At 50.8% G+C, this 17,926-nt stretch overlaps 1 protein-coding gene across 2 annotated transcripts in view; it reads left to right on the forward strand.

The window, feature by feature from the left end:
* The window catches only part of socs7 (suppressor of cytokine signaling 7), a 51,503-nt gene extending 38,804 nt beyond the window's left edge, over positions 1-12,699 (forward strand). For both annotated transcript variants that reach the window (XM_078424474.1, XM_078424475.1), the window contains 5 exons: positions 729-897; positions 5,897-6,025; positions 7,519-7,654; positions 9,187-9,339; positions 10,206-12,699. In XM_078424474.1, the coding sequence (XP_078280600.1) occupies positions 729-897; positions 5,897-6,025; positions 7,519-7,654; positions 9,187-9,307 (555 nt within the window). In that variant the 3' untranslated portion in view covers positions 9,308-9,339; positions 10,206-12,699. The remainder of the gene's footprint in view (positions 1-728; positions 898-5,896; positions 6,026-7,518; positions 7,655-9,186; positions 9,340-10,205) is intronic.
* The last annotated feature ends 5,227 nt before the right edge of the window (positions 12,700-17,926 follow it).

Below are 17,926 nucleotides of genomic sequence, written 5' to 3' on the forward strand. Positions count from 1 at the left end.
TTCGTCCCATCAAGTCTAACTCACCATTCAATCATGGCTGATAGACAACAGGTGCAGGTGTAGGCCATTCGGCCCTTCGAGCCAGCACCGCCATTCACTGTGATCATGGCTGATCATCCACAATCAGTACCCCGTTCCTGCCTTCTCCCCATATCCCTTGACTGCTATCCTTAAGAGCTCTATCTAACTCTATTGAAAGCATCTGGAGAATTGGCCTCCACTGCCTTCTGAGGCAGAGAATTCCATAGATCTATCTTACCCTCTTAATCCCATTCTCCTGTCTCCCCCTGTCACCCGTATTAAAGAAGAATCTTTATCTATCTCTGCCTTAAAATATCCATTGACTCCACAGCCTTCTGTGGCAATGAATTCCACAGATTCACCGCCCCCCGATGAAATAAATTCCTCCTCGTCTCCTTCATAAAGGAACGTTCTTTAACTCTGAGGGTACGACCTCTGGTCCTTGACTCCCACGAGTGGAATCATCCTCTCTACATCCACTCTATCCAGGCCGCTCACTCTTCGGTAAGTTTCAGTGAGGTCCCCCCTCATCGTTCTGGTCTGGAGATTGCTGTGGTGGGCCTTTGCTGTCTGCCGCGTCCCTACACCACGCGATACGTCCACGCCACCCCGCTGGCGGGCGGCAGCGCGAGGTGTCCCGGGACGAGAGGCGCGGTGGTGATGTCAGTACGTGAAGACCAGTGCCTGTCCCTGTTGCCCCCCTGCAGTGCGGCTGGTACTGGGGCCCCATGAACTGGGACGATGCTGAGATGAAGTTGAAGGGGAAGCCCGACGGCTCGTTCCTGGTGAGGGACAGCTCGGACCCACGCTACATCCTCAGCCTCAGCTTCCGCTCGCAGGGAATCACCCACCACACCAGGATGGAGCACTATCGAGGTGAGGGCCTGGGGCTTCTGACAAACAGCCCGCCAAGGGAGGGAGGGAGGGAGGGAGGCCTTCAAATGGAGGGCGGCCGGAGGGGATGTTGTTCTCGGAGCCTCGAGAGAAAATTCCAGGGCGGTCACGGTGGCGCAGCGGTAGAGTTGCCGCCTTACAGCGAATGCAGCGCCGGAGACCCGAGTTCCATCCTGACTACGGGCGCCGTCTGTACAGAGTTTTTACGTTCTCCCCGTGACCTGCGTGGGTTTTCTCTGAGATCTTCGATTCTTTTACATTTGCCAAGTCAATTAACCTACGTACCTGCACGTCTTTGGAGTGTTGGAGGAAACCGAAGGTCTCGCTCTGCCGGCCCAACCTGTTGCATTCCATGCGTTGCATTCCATGCGTTGCATGCTCCGTTTGATTAGCTGCAGCTTCTGCAGAGCTGTCAGTAAATGCAAGCGCCTCCGTTTTTACAAAGGCGGTGTGAGACGTGTGTGTCGCAGGGGTCTGTCTTGATTTTCATCTCTAAAAGCGGATGAATTTTTCACCTGGTGCTGCCGCCCTGCGGGGGGGTGGGGGGGTTGTGTGTGAAGGCTGCAATGCCTCGGTGACAGGGAGGCAGATGGTGCTGACAATCTTTGTGCTCCGCTGTTGTGATTGATAAGCCACGATCACTGGGATTGTTTTCAGCAGCAGGAAGCCGTCTGTGCTCTCTGTACTCCACCATCAGTGTTATTGATGCTCCCTGGAAAGGCCTACGGTCGGAACCTGTGTCCAGTTCCGCTCTTGGTCTGCCTCCTTCACCAGTACTGTGGTCCCTGTGATATTACGGTGCTTTAATATATTTGGATGGTCACTTGATGACCATTACCAGTTTAGTTCAGTGCAGTCTAGTTTATTGTCACCTGTACCGTGTTTGAGTGAAAAGCTTTTTGTTGCGTGCCAACCAGTCAGCAGAAAGACATTACATGATTACAATCGAGCCATTTACAATGTATGGATGCATGATAAAGGGAATAACGTTTAGTGCAAGGGAAAGCCAGCAAAGTCCGATCAAGGATAGTCCGAGGGTTACCAATGAGCTAGATTGTAGTTCAGCTCCGCTCTCTGCACAGCGGCATGGTGGCGCAGCGGTAGAGTTGCTGCCTTACAGCGAATGCAGCGCCGGAGACCCGGGTTCGATCCCGACTACAGGTGCTGTCTGTACGGAGTTTGCATGCTCTTCCCGTGACCTGCGTGGATTTTCTCCGAGATCTTCGGTTTCCTCCCACATTCCAAAGACGTGCAGGTTTGTAGGTTAATTGGCTTGGTAAATGTAAAAATTGTCCCTAGTGGGTATAGGATAGTGTTAATGTGCGGGGGCCCTTGGTCGGCGTGGACCCGGTGGGCCGAAAGGGTCTGTTTCCGCGCTGTACCTCTAGACTAAACAAAACTCTGGTTGTGGTAGGATGATTCAGGTGCCTGATACTAGCAGGGAAGAAACTGACCAGAAAATGCCAGATCAATGGGTCAGGCAGCATCTCAGAAGAGAGTGAATAGGTGATGGTTTGGATCGAATCGGAAGAAGGGTCCCGACCCGAAACGACACCCATCCATGTTCTCCAGAGATGCTGCCAGTCCCGCTGAGTTACTCCAGCACTCTCTGTCCTCTCTCAGCTGGCTGACCTGCTGAGTTTTCTAGCCTTTTCTGCTTTTATTTCAGATTCCCAGCCTCTGCAGTTCTGATCAGATCTCCCTGTCACGGAGCAGGGTGGCAGTGACCTGATTAATTGGATTCTGAGCAAACTGGGTTGCGGGCAATGCAAAGCTTGCTGCCTTTCAACATCGTGCCTTTTATTTTTTAGGGCCGTTATTGTTTAAACGTCAAAGACCCGGTGGAACTTTCCAAATTGCGTTGGCACTGTGCTGTATCTTGCCCCAGATCTGGTTCTGAGTGCAATGACTGTAGAACGTCACAGTAGCCTGGAATTAGTAAATGACGGCGTTTCAAAAGCAGCCAGTGTGAGTCAGTCTGAAGCAATAACCGGCTGTTTGCCTGTGGCATTGTGGCTTCTGAACAACTATGTGAGCTCTGAGGTTTTAATTACTTGGAACCGCACCGCACAGGAACTCAACTGCAACAAATCCGAAATCATCATCATTGGTCCAAAAACGCTCGCCAAATCCACCCAAAACGTCATCCTCAATATTGATGGTCTCCCAGTATCCACCTCCCCTCACATCCGGAATCTTGGAATCATCTTTGATCAAACCCTCTCCTTCGACAAACACATCAAACACATCACCAAGACAGCCTTCTTCCACCTCAAAAACATCGCCCGTCTCCGTCCATCCCTCTCCTCCACAGCTGCAGAAACTCTCATCCACGCCTTCATCACCTCCCGTCTGGACTACTGCAACAGCCTCCTCTATGGCGCACCCTCAAAAATCATCAGTAAACTTCAATACATTCAAAACTCCGCTGCCCGTCTACTCACCCACTCCCCGATCCGTGACCATATCACCCCCGTCCTTTACAAGCTCCACTGGCTCCCCATCCCCCAGAGAATCCAGTACAAAATCCTCCTCATGACCTACAAAGCCCTCCATAACCTGGCCCCATCCTACCTGACTGACCTCCTCCACAGGCACACTCCCACCTGCACGCTCCGCTCTGCTACGGCCAACCTCCTGTCCCCCCCCATCCGGACCAAACTCAGATCCTGGGGGGACAGGGCTTTCTCCATTGCTGCTCTCACCCTATGGAACTCACTACCTCAAACCGTCAGAGACTCCTCCTCACTCACCACATTCAAAACATCACTGAAGTCTCACCTGTTCAGCACTGCCTTCAACCACTGAAGGTCACCTCAACTTCTGTCTCCTTTTTCTGTTCGTTTACTCATTTATCTATTTATTTTCTTCTCTATGTTCTAGTAATCCCTGTAAAGCGTCTTTGAGTGTTTGAAAAGCGCTATATAAATGTAATGCATTATTATTATTATTATTATTATTATTATTTGGCCCTTCATGTCCGTGCTGGCACTTTAAGTGCAGGAGGGAACTGCAGATGCTGGCCGACACCGAAGATAGACACAAAATACTGGAGTAACTCAGCGGGACGGGCAGCATCTCAATAGACAATAGGTGCAGGAGTAGACCATTCGGCCCTTCGAGCCAGCACCGCCATACAATGTGATCATGGCTGATCATTCTCAATCAGTACCCCGTTCCTGCCTTCTCCCCGTACCCCCTGACTCCGCTATCCTTAAGAACTCTATCCAGCTCTCTTGAATGCATTCAGAGTATTGGCCTCCACTGCCTTCTGAGGCAGAGAATTCCACAGATTCACAACTCTCTGACTGAAAAAGCTTTTCCTCATCTCCGTTCTAAATGGCCTACCTCTTATTCTTAAACTGTGGCCCCTGGTTCTGGACTCCCCCAACATTGGGAACATGTTTCCTGCCTCTAACGTGTCCAACCCCTTAATAATCTTATACGTTTCGATAAGATCCCCTCTCATCCGTCTCCTTTAAGTAATTTATGCACAAGCTGTCCTTCAGAATCCAATCAAGCCCAACCTGATAATCTCACTCACACTTCAACACCCCCAGCTTTGACCAGCAATCTCTGGAGAGAAGGAATGGGTGACGTTTCGGGTCGAGACCCTTCTTCAGACACTTTTAAGGCTGCGCTCCAGTTAGTCCCGGCCCTTTTGGCAGGTCCATCTTTTCCCTTTTTTGCCAAACATTTAAGTTGCGGTTGAACCTCTTTCCATTGCCTCTCGAGGCAGTGCCTTGCAGCTGACAACAGCTCTATGTGAAAGTGTTCGCTCACCCCACTCTGCCTCTGCAGTCTGTCACCTCGCCCTTTGGCTACCCACCAATCTGTCACTGCAAATACTTTATCTTTATTTACAATCTAAATCTTTTGGGGGGGGGATAAAGGAGTGTCCTAAATAATCCATCTTCCTAGCGTCTGTCCTCCTGCACAGAGATCAACTCTGAACCAGTTAAATGGGGCCTTTCATCTGGATCCATTCAAGTGCATTTGAGCGCAGGAGGGTGAGGGGTGATCTTATAGAAGCGTACAGATGCTCCTCAGCTTCTGATGGGGTTCTGTTCCGAGAAACCCATCGGAAACCGAAAGTATTGTAAGTCGAAATGTGTTGTGACATGCGGTCACGTGGGCGGAAGAGAGCGGAAGCTCGCTGTAGGTCGCTGCCGTTTGCACCATCACAAACTCGAACTATCGCAAGTCGAAACATCGCAAGCCGGGGAGCACCTGTGCAAAATCAGGAGAGGAATAGATCGGGCAGACGCACTGCCCAGAGTAGGGGAATCGAGAACCAGACGACATGGGTTTAAGGTGAGGGGGGGGAAAGATTTAATAGGAACCTGAGGGCTAGATTCTACACTCAATGTTGTACGAATAGGTGGTTGACGTGGACTCGATGGGCCAAAGAGCCTGTTTCCATGCTGCATCTTTGGTCGGCGGTACAAATGGCACTGGAAACATGGTGACTCTACCATACTGCTTCAGAATCTATGATCTTACACTCTTGTACAGTGAGTGTGATTTTGCCGATGCATAGTAAGATTGCCACTGGACTGAGAGTTTAGCTGCAGCGTGATACATTCAGCAGTGGAGTGCCATTGACCCACTGTGGGAGGCATGGTGGCGCAGCGGTAGAGTTGCTGCCTTACAGCGAATGCAGCGCCGGAGACCCGGGTTCGATCCCGACTACGGGTGCTGTCTGTACGGAGTTTGTACGTTCTCCCCGTGACCTGCGTGGGTTTCCTCGGAGATCTTCGGTTTCCTCCCACACTCCAAAGACGTGCATGTTTGTAGGTTAATTGGCTTGGTAAATGTAAAAAATTGTCGCTAGTGGGTGTAGGATAGTGTTAGTGTGCGGGGATCGCTGGTCGGCGCGGACCCGGTGGGCAGAAAGGGCCTGTTTCCGCGCTGTATCTCTAAAGACCTGTAGTGTGGACCCTGACCTGACTGCCACTCACTCTGCCCACTTTCACCGCAGGGACATTCAGCTTGTGGTGCCACCCAAAATTTGAAGACCGTTGCCAATCCGTGGTGGAGTTCATCGAGAGGGCCATCATGCATTCCAAAAACGGAAAGTTCCTCTATTTCCTGCGTTCCAGAGTTCCTGGTAAATACGTCGTCCTTCCTAGCCTTTGTAACTTGGCTTGTATTTTGTATAAAGCACCTGCTCTGTGTAACCTCTCCATGCCACTCCCTGAGTGGGGCCAGTGTACCTGGGACCCAGGTGTGTTGTGCATTGCTTGTGCATGCCTCTCATCTTCCAGCAACTCACTTCACACCATGGGCACTAGCGCACGTGCACACTCACATACATGCACACACACATGCACGCACACGTGCACACACACACATACTTGCACACACACATACGTGCACACACACATACTTGCACACACACACATACTTGCACACACACATACGTGCACACACACATACCTGCACATGCACGCACACAAACACACACACGAGCACACCCACAGGTGCACACACACATACGTGCACACGCACATACCTGCACACGCACATACCTGGACATGCACATGTGCACACACGAGCACACACACACGTGCACACACGCATGCACGCGCACACGTGCACACTCACCACCTGATGTCCGTGACCGGACAAAATGTTGGAGTAACTCAGCCGTTCAGGCAGCGTCCCTGGAGCACATGGATTGGTGTCTTTTTGGGTCTGAACCCTTCTCCAGGGATGTTGCCTGACCCTCCCCCTCCCCTGACATCAGTCTGAAGAACGGTCTCGACACGAAACATCACCCATTCCTTCTCTCCCGAGATGCTGCCTGACCCGCTGAGTTACTCCAGCATTTTGTGTCTTACCTAAAACAAAATAAAAGGAAGGACTCCTTAGTCGGTGGGCTGGGATTTTCAATGAGGAAGGACAGGTTGGTTCCAGCTTCGACCCTTTGTCATTGAGGGGAGCCAGTGCAGGAACACCACCAGGCACGGCTGGATCTGCATATTTTTAGACATGTCCTTTACTTGAGGTCGGTGCTGATTGATTGACTTTGACGGGTTTAGATTTCAGCCGGCGAATGGCCTGGGGTTATGATGAGCCTGGTAGTGTTTTAGCGAGTCTCCACTTCATCGCGAGGAGCTGTGTGTTCTCAGACTGCAGTATCTCCAGCTCCACAGGCAGTCGGCTTGGTGCAAGGCTGCCCAACCCCATCTGCCCACGTGTCCATTGTATGCTGAGTTGCCCTCCCCTGAGATGCCTCCCCTGCCCTGTCCTGTCCTGCCCCTGGACTGAATGTTGTTGCTGTTTCCCGGCCCACCCTGGGGAGGGGAGGGGAAGCGTGGGGTGCACACACAGACCTGGGGGCTACTGTCCTGCTATATCTCTTCCCCAGCCCTGGGGGTGGGGGTGGGGGGGAGGGGGGAGTGCGTGCACAGCGCTGCACTGACCCGACCTTCTTGCAGATTCTCTTCCCCTGCGCTGGGAGGGGGGGTGTGGGGATGTGGGGAGGGGGAGGGGTGGGGGTGTGGGGAGGAGTGGGGGTGGGGAGGAGTGGGGGTGGGGGTGTGTTCTGTGGGGTGTGGGTCGACTGTGCTCTGACCCGCTGCATTGCTGCCGCTGCAGGTCTGCCCCCCACCCCAGTGCAGCTGCTGTACCCGGTGTCCCGGTTCAGCAACGTGAAGTCGCTGCAGCACCTCTGCCGCTTCCGCATCCGCCAGCTGGTCCGGATCGACCACATCCCCGCCCTGCCGCTGCCCAAGTGAGCAAACGGGGTTGTACGCGCGTGTGTGGGGGGGGGGGGGGGGGGGGGGGGGTGGGTGAGTGTGGGAGGGGGGGGTGGGTGTACGCGCGTGTGTGAGGGGGGGGTGGGTGAGTGTGGGAGGGGGGGTGGGTGTACGCGCGTGTGTGGGGGGGGGGGGGTGAGTGTGGGTTTGGGGGGGGGGTGAGTGGGCGGGGGGGTGAGTGTGGGAGGGGGGGGGTGGGTGTACGCGCGTGTGTGGGGGAGGTGAGTGTGGGCGGGGGGTGAGTGTGGGGTCGGAGGGGTGAGTGGGTGGGGGTGTGGGGGGGGTGAGTGTGGGTTTGGGGAGGGTGAGTGGGGGCGGGGGGGTGAGTGTGGGGGCAGGGGGGTGAGTGTGGGCAGGGGGGTGAGTGGGCAGGGGGGTGAGTGGGGGCAGAGGGGTGAGTGTGGGGGCGGGGGGGTGAGTGTGGGGGCGGAGGGGTGAGTGTGGGTGGGGGCTGAGTGTGGGCGTGGGGTGAGTGTACGATAGTGTGAGTATACGCGAGGCTGGGCCTGCAGGCATGCAGACTGTGGGGGTGGGTGTTGTTGGGGGTACTCCCTGTGTGGGTGGGGAGAGGGGTTTGAGCTGACCGCAGTCTAGAGGTGGCAGGGTCGGACTGACGAGCCCTGGGCTAGTTACTGGGACCTTCGACACAATCTTGGATCAGAGATGGTCACACAATGCTGGAGTAACTCAGCGGGTCAGGCAGCATCTCTGGAGGAAAAGAATGGCCGACGTTTGTGTCGGGCCCTTTCTTCAGACCTTTCACGTCACACACCCATCCTTTTTCTCCAGAGATGTGAACAAAATCATGAGGGGAATAGACTGGGGAAACACATTCTTGAGTCTCTTGCCCAGAGTAGGGGAATCGAGAACCTGAGAACGTAGGTTCAAGGTGAGGGGGGAAATGTTTAGTAGGAACCTGAGGGATAACTCTTTTACACAAAGGGTGGTGGGTGTGTGGATCGAGCTGCCAGTTAGACAGGTAAGGATAGGACAGGTTGAAAGGGATGTTGGCCAAACGTGGGCAGGTGGGACTAGTGGAGATGGGCTATGGTGGTCAGTATGGGCAAGTTGTGTTGAAGGGCCTGTTTCAATACTGTATGACTATGAGATGCAGACTCGTTGAGATACACCAGCACTCTGTCTCTATCTCTGGTGTAAAGCAGCATCTGCAGTTCATTATTTCTGCATCAACAGGATCAGGGTTCTCATGGAACACATTGCAGTCCAGGGGCAAGGAGCTGTGGGGACTGGGGAGTCAACCAGTGAGCCAGCATGGGTAGTTTGGGCTGAATGGCCACACTCCATCATTTCTTGATTAGTACAGGTGTCGGAGGTTGTGGGGAGAAGGCAGGAGAATGGGGTTAGGAGGGAGGGATAGATCAGCCATGATTGAATGGCGGAGTAGACTTGATGGGACGAATGGCCTAAGTCGACTCCTATTCCTAATGACTGAGCTGTGCGTTACGCTGCGGTCGGCTCCCAGCTGACTGTCGTCCATCTTGTCCAGGCCCCTCATCTCGTACCTGCGCAAGTTCTACTACTACGATCCTGAGGAGGAGACCTACCTGTCTCTGAGAGAAGCCCGTCTCAACGCGGCCCCCGACCACGACATGGACACCCAGACGTAGCGGGTGCGGACTGGCGGCTGGAATCGTCTACAGTAAGACCGAACAGAGCTCCGCCCGCGTGAGCTGTTCCTCGCTCTGACTCTCAGCCCTGTCTCCCCGGGTTTGGATAGGTTGGCTATTGCTTGGTGCGTGGCCACCTGGCCCAGTACTCTGATTGGGTTCACGTACGATGAGCATTTGATGGCACTGGGCCTGTACTCACTGGAGTTTAGAACGATGGGGGGTGGAGGGGGGGAACCTCATTGAAACTTGCCGAATAGTGAAAGGCCTGTGTAGAGTGGATGTGGAGAGGATGTTTCCACTTGTGGGAGAGTCTAGGACCAGAGGGCACAGCCTCAGAATATGAGGACGTACCTTTAGAAGGGAGATGAGGAGCAGTTTCTTAAGTGAAAGGGTGATGAATCTGTGGCCTTCATTGCCACAGAAGGCTGGGGAGGACGTCAGTGGGTATTTTGAAGGCGGAGATTGATAGATTCTTGATTAGTGCGGGTGTCAGGGATTATGGGAGAAGGCAGGAGAATGGGGGTTAGGAGGGAGAGATAGATCAGCCATGATTGAATGGCGGAGTAAACTTGATGGGCCAAATGGCCTAATTCTGTTCCTATCACTTATGAGGGCAAGAAATGCAAGCAGGAGGAGGCCACTCTGGCCCGTGCAGTAGCGCGGGAGTGCAGCGTTGTGAGGGCAGCCAGCTGAGCTAGGGCAGAGTTGCTGCCATGTCCGCTCTATCCAGGCCTTCACCGATTTGCTTCAGTTAACGTTCGGCTGTGCTCCTTGCTGAGGAGAGGGGTTGGGTGGTGAGATGCCCGCGGGGTGCGGAGATCGGCGTACAGGCGTGTGGGACACGCTGGCACTGACACAGTGGGGTTGACCCTGCCTTCTCTCCACTTCCACGCAGGTGCGACGGTCACTGTGGGCAGTGGGAACAGCAGAGTCTGATGGGGTGGCTACTCTGGCACCGAGCGGGCCCACCGATCTTGTGCAAGTGTGCGCGCTCCTCACTCCCCATGCTAACGTGGGCCCATGGTGCAAGGCGGCCGGCGCGAGGGGCTGCCGTGTGGCGCGGGATGGAGGCTGGTGGACATTCCCCCCGAACGCTGGAGACGGGACGGGACAATCAAGCGACTGATTTGGTGGATTTGCACTTTGCTGAGAAAAAAGACTGGCGTTAGTTACTAACAGCTTTATACTGGAGAGAGACACTGGTCTCCTGCTTCCAGGGACACTCACAGTGCCGAGAGCCTCGACTGGCATTGAATGGGTTATATATGGAAGGGTTATATTGCACAATGTTTGTTTTTGTTTTGTTCATTCATGGATTAAACTACTGGTTATATTTGCAGGCTATTTAACTTGATAATTTATGGAAATCATGTATAAGTAACTTCTCTGTCTGGTCGGATTTCACCTTCGCTGCCGGAAGTCCAGCGTTCACCCTGTGCCACGCTCCACAGAGGCTGAGACTGAGATTCAGTGAAGCTCCCACCCAGGGTGAAGCTCCCACCCCAGGGTGAAGCTCCCACCCCAGGGTGAAGGTCCCATCCCAGGGTGAAGCTCCCACCCCAGGGTGAAGCTCCCACCCCAGGGTGAAGGTCCCACCCCAGGGTGAAGGTCCCACCCCAGGGTGAAGGTCCCACCCCAGGGTGAAGCTCCCACCCCTGGGTGTAAGTAGGTGCAGTGAAATGCTTTTGTTTTTGCCGACAAACGTGTCGCTACAAAGGTGCGGACTAAGTTCCAAAAGGTACTCCTTCCTTCCTCCCTCCTCCTCCCCCGCACCAAAGGGTCCTCCTTTGTTCACCTGGCCAACACCTGGCACAGTAATTCTGCCCAGAGTAAAATACCAGTCGTTGACCTTGGACTGTAAACATTCCTCCTCGGGTCGACACGAAATGCTGGAGTAACTCAGCGGGTCAGGCAGCATCTCTGGAGAGAAGGAATGGGTGATGTTTTGGGTCGAGACCCTTCTTCAGACCCAAACGGGACGGTGTTCCCAGAGAAGGTTTTCCACAGCGTGTATCTGCATCGTCCCTGCACACATCAAGAAAACGCAGCTTGATAAAGGAATATTGTCTGCTGACCCCTCCACAGATGCTGCCTGACCTGCTGAGTTCCTCCAGCATTTGTTTTGTTTTACTGTACATAAGTTTAAAAAAAAACATTTTTCATCCATTCCAGAAAGCAATCCCAACAAAGTCGGAGGGTCTGGGTGCAGGTGACTTGTGCAGACGGGGGCGTGTTGGTCAGAGTGGGCAAGTTGGGCCGAAGAGCCTCTTCCCACACTGTATCACTCTGACTCTATCATGACTTCTATCATGTTTTTGCTGCAAATTCCAGCATCTGCTGTCTCTAGCGTGTATATTTTGTGTTTATTTATTTTATTTTTTTAATCAATCCTGAGCAAAGTTTTATTTTGTGTATTTAATTTTTAGGATGGTGGTACATGAATTCTGTAAGGAAGAATTTCTGTTGCCCAAACAGCTGTAACGTTGGCAGGGGCAACTGATTGCTTTAGCTGAGCCGTAAACTAAAGTTATCCCTCTGCTTCTGCTGTGGGTTGTGTTAAACCTGTTTGCTTCTGGGTGAGAGGCAGAACAGAGGTCCCTCAAGCACCCAACCCTGTCCTAGAATCCTACTGTAGAATAGAGGAGTCCTTTCCACAGCCCACACTTCCCTTAGAACGAGAGAAGGGTCTCGACCCGAAACGTCACCTGTCGAGTCTGAAGAAGGGCCTCGACCCGAAACGTCACCTATTCCTTTTCTCCAGGGATGCTGCCTGGCCCGCTGAGTTTCTCCAGCTTTTTGTGTCTTACCTTCCCTCCGACCTTCCTGCTCGGCGCCACTCTGATGCTGACGTGTTTGGTGGGCGTTTGGCTTTGCACTGAGGTGGGGACATGGAGAACAGTGTGAGGTGGTGCAGGGAGCCCACTGGCAAGAAATCCGTCCCCCAGGTTAAAGGACAACCTCTGCTACAACATTGATATTGTCCGGTGTTCGTGCGACTGGCTGGCATCTTCTTCTCGTGTGGAATTAGTCTGGTCGAACCTCAAAGCAAGAAGCTGTACCCCTTTAAGAATGGCCTTACCTGTTAAATGGAGATATATTTTGCAATGCAGATGGATGGTAACTGCAGCCACTGCACCTTGTACATACCCTGTTAATACGCATGTATGTTCATTCTCAGTATATACAAGACCATGGAACAATCAGTGCTGATGTCGGCAGACGTCAAATGTATATGTTTCAACTCATGTTTTGTAAATGTTGGACAGAGAAGGTTGATTATGTATTGTGCATTTGTATCGAATTTTTATTCTTGAAACTACTGGTATAAAATATTACTTGTACAGACTTGGGTCAGAGTAAAAGGTCACTGAATTATAAACCTGTTGATTTAAAGATGTGTTGCGTTGTGTGTGTGTTTTGTGGAGGGCCAGAATTGACGTTTGCTTTCTCTCTTTTCAACTTTTCTTTATTAAACCATGCGGATAGCTGCAGCTGGTCTTGTCAGGCGCGTCACTGCCCCAGTGCTTCCTTGTCCCAGTCTGTTGAATGTAAGCACAGCTTTTGTTTCCTGTCCCTCTGTGTTTACCCAACTTTCCCCCTTTTAGATTTGCCATGCCCGTTTACATACAATAGACAATAGGTGCAGGAGGAGGCCATTCGGCCCTTCGAGCCAGCACCGCCATTCAATGTGATCATGGCTGATCATTCTCAATCAGTACCCCGTTCCTGCCTTCTCCCCATACCCCCTGACTCCGCTATTCTGGGCTAGGGGTGACTTGTACAAAAGGGACGGGTTGCATCTTAACAGCAGGGGGACAAACATTCTGGCAGGCAGGTTTGCTAGTGTGACACCTGTGGCTTTAAACTAAGTAGTGGGGGGGAGGGGTTAACAAATTGTGAATATGAAGATGAGGTAAAAGGGAATACAGGAGATATTGCAAAAGACTCTCGGAAGAATGGGAACAGAAGTTCTAGAGCGGAAAAGAAATTAAGGGCAGGGCCAATTGTGAACGATGTGAGAGAGGAGGTAAATACAGAAGTTAAAGTGTTGTACTTAAATGCGCGTAGTATAAAAAATAAAGTGGATGAGCTTGAGGCTCAGTTAGTCATGGGCAAGTATGATGTTGTAGGGATCACTGAGACATGGTTACAAGAGGACCAGGGCTGGGAACTGAATATCCAGGGGTACACAACGTATAGAAAAGACAGACAGGTGGGCAGAGGGGGTGGGGTTGCTCTGATGGTAAGGAATGATATTCATTCCCTTGCAAGGGGTGACATAGAATCAGGAGATGTTGAATCAGTATGGATAGAAATGAGAAATTGTAAGGGTAAAAAGACCCTAATGGGAGTTATCTATAGGCCCCCAAACAGTAGCCTCGACATAGGGTGCAAGTTGAATCAGGAGATAAAATTGGCGTGTCAAAAATGTAATGCTACTGTGGTTATGGGAGATTTCAACATGCAGGTAGACTGGGAAAATCAGGTTGGAAATGGACCCCAGGAAAGAGAGTTTGTAGAGTGCCTTCGAGATGGATTCTTAGAACAGCTTGTACTGGAGCCTACCAGGGAGAAGGCAATTCTGGATTTAGTGTTGTGTAATGATCCTGATCTGATAAGGGGACTAGAGGTAAAAGAGCCATTAGGAGGCAGTGATCACAACATGATAAGTTTTACTCTGCAAATGGAAAGGCAGAAGGGAAAATCGGAAGTGTCGGTATTACAGTATAGCAAAGGGGATTACAGAGGCATGAGGCGGGAGCTGGGCAGGGAAGACGGTAGAACAGCAATGGCAGGTATTCCTGGGAATAATGCAGAGGTTGCAGGATCAATTTATTCCAAAGAGGTGGAAAGACTCTAAGGGGAGTAAGAGACACCTGTGGCTGACGAGGGAAGTCAGGGACAGCATAAAAATTAAGGAGAGGAAGTATAACATAGCAAAGAAGAGTGGGAAGACAGAGGATTGGGACTCTTTTAAAGAGCAACAAAAGTTAACTAAAAAGGCAATACGGGGAGAAAAGATGAGGTACGAGGGTAAACTAGCCAATAATATAAAGGAGGATAGCAAAAGTTTTTTTAGGTACGTGAAGAGGGAAAAAATAGTCAAGGCAAATGTGGGTCCCTTGAAGACAGAAGCAGGGGAATTTATTATGGGGAACAAAGAAATGGCAGACGAGTTAAACTGTTACTTTGGATCTGTCTTCACTGAGGAAGATACACACAATCTCCCAAATGTTCTAGGGGCCGGAGAACCTAGGGTGATGGAGGAACTGAAGGAAATCCACATTAGGCAGGAAATGGTTTTGGGTAGACTGATGGGACTGAAGGCTGATAAATCCCCAGGGCCTGATGGTCTGCATCCCAGAGTACTTAAGGAGGTGGCTCTAGAAATAGTGGAAGCATTGGAGATCATTTTTCAATGTTCTATAGATTCAGGATCAGTTCCTGTGGATTGGAGGATAGCAAATGTTATCCCACTTTTTAAGAAAGGAGGGAGAGAGAAAACGGGGAATTATAGACCAGTTAGTCTGACATCAGTGGTGGGGAAGATGCTGGAGTCAATTATAAAAGACGAAATTGCTGAGCATTTGGATAGCAGTAACGGGATCATTCCGAGTCAGCATGGATTTACGAAGGGGAAATCATGCTTGACAAATCTACTGGAATTTTTTGAGGATGTAACTAGGAAAATTGACAAGGGAGAGTCAGTGGATGTGGTGTACCTCGACTTTCAGAAAGCCTTCGACAAGGTCCCACATAGGAGATTAGTGGGCAAAATTAGGGCACATGGTATTGGGGGTAGGGTACTGACATGGATAGAAAATTGGTTGACAGACAGAAAGCAAAGAGTGGGGATAAATGGGTCCCTTTCGGAATGGCAGGCAGTGACCAGTGGGGTACCGCAAGGTTCGGTGCTGGGACCCCAGCTATTTACGATATACATTAATGACTTAGACGAAGGGATTAAAAGTACCATTAGCAAATTTGCAGATGATACTAAGTTGGGGGGTAGTGTGAATTGTGAGGAAGATGCAATAAGGCTGCAGGGTGACTTGGACAGGTTGTGTGAGTGGGCGGATACATGGCAGATGCAGTTTAATGTAGATAAGTGTGAGGTTATTCACTTTGGAAGTAAGAATAGAAAGGCAGATTATTATCTGAATGGTGTCAAGTTAGGAGGAGGGGGAGTTCAACGAGATCTGGGTGTCCTAGTGCATCAGTCAATGAAAGGAAGCATGCAGGTACAGCAGGCAGTGAAGAAAGCCAATGGAATGTTGGCCTTCGTAACAAGAGGAGTTGAGTATAGGAGCAAAGAGGTCCTTCTACAGTTGTACCGGGCCCTGGTGAGACCGCACCTGGAGTACTGTGTGCAGTTTTGGTCTCCAAATTTGAGGAAGGATATTCTTGCTATGGAGGGCGTGCAGCGTAGGTTCACTAGGTTAATTCCCGGAATGGCGGGACTGTCGTATGTTGAAAGGCTGGAGCGATTGGGCTTGTATACACTGGAATTTAGAAGGATGAGGGGGGATCTTATTGAAACATATAAGATAATTAGGGGATTGGACACATTAGAGGCAGATAACATGTTCCCAATGTTAGGGGAGTCCAGAACAAGGGGCCACAGTTTGAGAATAAGGGGTAGGCCATTTAGAACGGAGATGAGGAAGAACTTTTTCAGTCAGAGGGTGGTGAAGGTGTGGAATTCTCTGCCTCAGAAGGCAGTGGAGGCCAGTTCGTTGGATGCTTTCAAGAGAGAGCTGGATAGAGCTCTTGAGGATAGCGGAGTGAGGGGGTATGGGGAGAAGGCAGGAACGGGGTACTGATTGAGTGATCAGCCATGATCGCATTGAATGGCGGTGCTGGCTCGAAGGGCTGAATGGCCTACTCCTGCACCTATTGTCTATTGTCTATTGTCTATCCTTAAGAGCTCTATCCAGCTCGCTCTTGAATACATTCAGAGAATTGGCCTCCACTGCCTTCTGAGGCAGAGAATTCCACAGATTCACAACTCTCTGACTGAAAAAGTTTTTCCTCATCTCCATTCTAAATGGCCTACCCCTTATTCTTAAACTGTGGCCCCTGGTTCTGGACTCCCCCAACATTGGGAACATGTTTCCTGCCTCTAACGTGTCCAACCCCTTAATATTCTTATACGTTTCGATAAGATCTCCTCTCATCCTTCTAAATTCCAGGTACAGAGAGTCCGTGCCGACCAGCGATCACCCCGTTCACACGAGTTCTACGGCTATCCCACTTTCTCATCCACTCCCGGGCAATTTACAGAGGTCGATTAACCTGCAAACTGGCATGTCTTTGTGGATTTGGGAGGAAACCGGTGCACCTGGAGAAAACCCACTCGGTCACAGCTCTCACTGAAGTGTCCAAAACTCTTGTGTACCTGGAACAGAGGCAATAATCCTCCCTCCTTTGAACGACCACAAGGCACTGGGTGGATTTTTATGGTTTTCACAGACGTCATCCCTGAGTTCCATATTAATAATTAAATTACAATTCCACACTCCCACTTGTGGAAACATCCTCTCTACATTCACTCTTATCCGGGCCTTTCACTATTCGGTACCTTTCGTCTTTCTAAACTCCAGCGAGTACAGGCCCAGAACCGTCAAAGGCTCATCACATGTTAACCCAATCATTCCTGGGATCATTCTCCTCTGGACCCTCTCCTAACCCTAGTACATCCTTGTGTAGGAAAGAACTGCAGATGCCGACGCAGATACACCCTTCCTCAGATAAGGGGCCCAAAACTGCTCGCGATACTCCAAATGCAGTCTGATACTCCAAATGCAGTGGTGCCTTACAAAGCCTCAGCTTTACATCCCTGTATGTATGTTCCACTTTCGTAACTTGGAGCCGCTGCAGCCAGCAAATTGCCTGTGGAAGTGGGGCCATCGATGGAAAACATTGTACAGTGTCTACACAGCAAGATCTCACAGGTAGGCACAAGAAGGCTCGAGACCCCGTCTTGATTTGAACCTGACAATAAATGATTTGCTGTCAGACTGCGAAACGTTTTTGTTTTTGTTTTTAAAAACATGCCCATTCTCTTTGCATGCCCCTGATGACAGCACCATTCAGAGTTGGGTAAGAAAATAACTGCAGATGCTGGTACAAATCGAAGGTATTTATTCACAAAATGCTGGAGTAACTCAGCAGGTCAGGCAGCATCTCGGGAGAGAAGGAATGGGTGACGTTGCGGGTCGAGACCCTTCTTCATTCTGAAGAAGGGTCTCGACCTGAAACGTCACCCATTCCTTCTCTCCTGAGATGCTGCCTGACCTGCTGAGTTACTCCAGCATTTTGTGAATAAATATTCAGAGTAGGGTGATCAGTATTATCCAGACACTCTGCAGGAGAAACTGTGGCTGGCTCCCTGTGTATTTTAAGCAGATCTTTGCTGCTAAGTTAATACCACAAGAACAGAGCTGTTCACAGTAGACGAGTCTTAGGAGTGACATTTACAACGTACAAAGATGACACATATTACAAACCCACTCAAAGATGGAGAGCAGTGTTTATTTTTAATAATAAGATACATCAAAATTGGTGACAGTTTTAAATGAAGCTGAATATTATTACATCTATGGAGTGACACTT

Source organism: Rhinoraja longicauda, chromosome 29 (assembly GCF_053455715.1).
Source record: "Rhinoraja longicauda isolate Sanriku21f chromosome 29, sRhiLon1.1, whole genome shotgun sequence".
NCBI classification, from domain to species: Eukaryota; Metazoa; Chordata; class Chondrichthyes; order Rajiformes; family Arhynchobatidae; genus Rhinoraja; species Rhinoraja longicauda.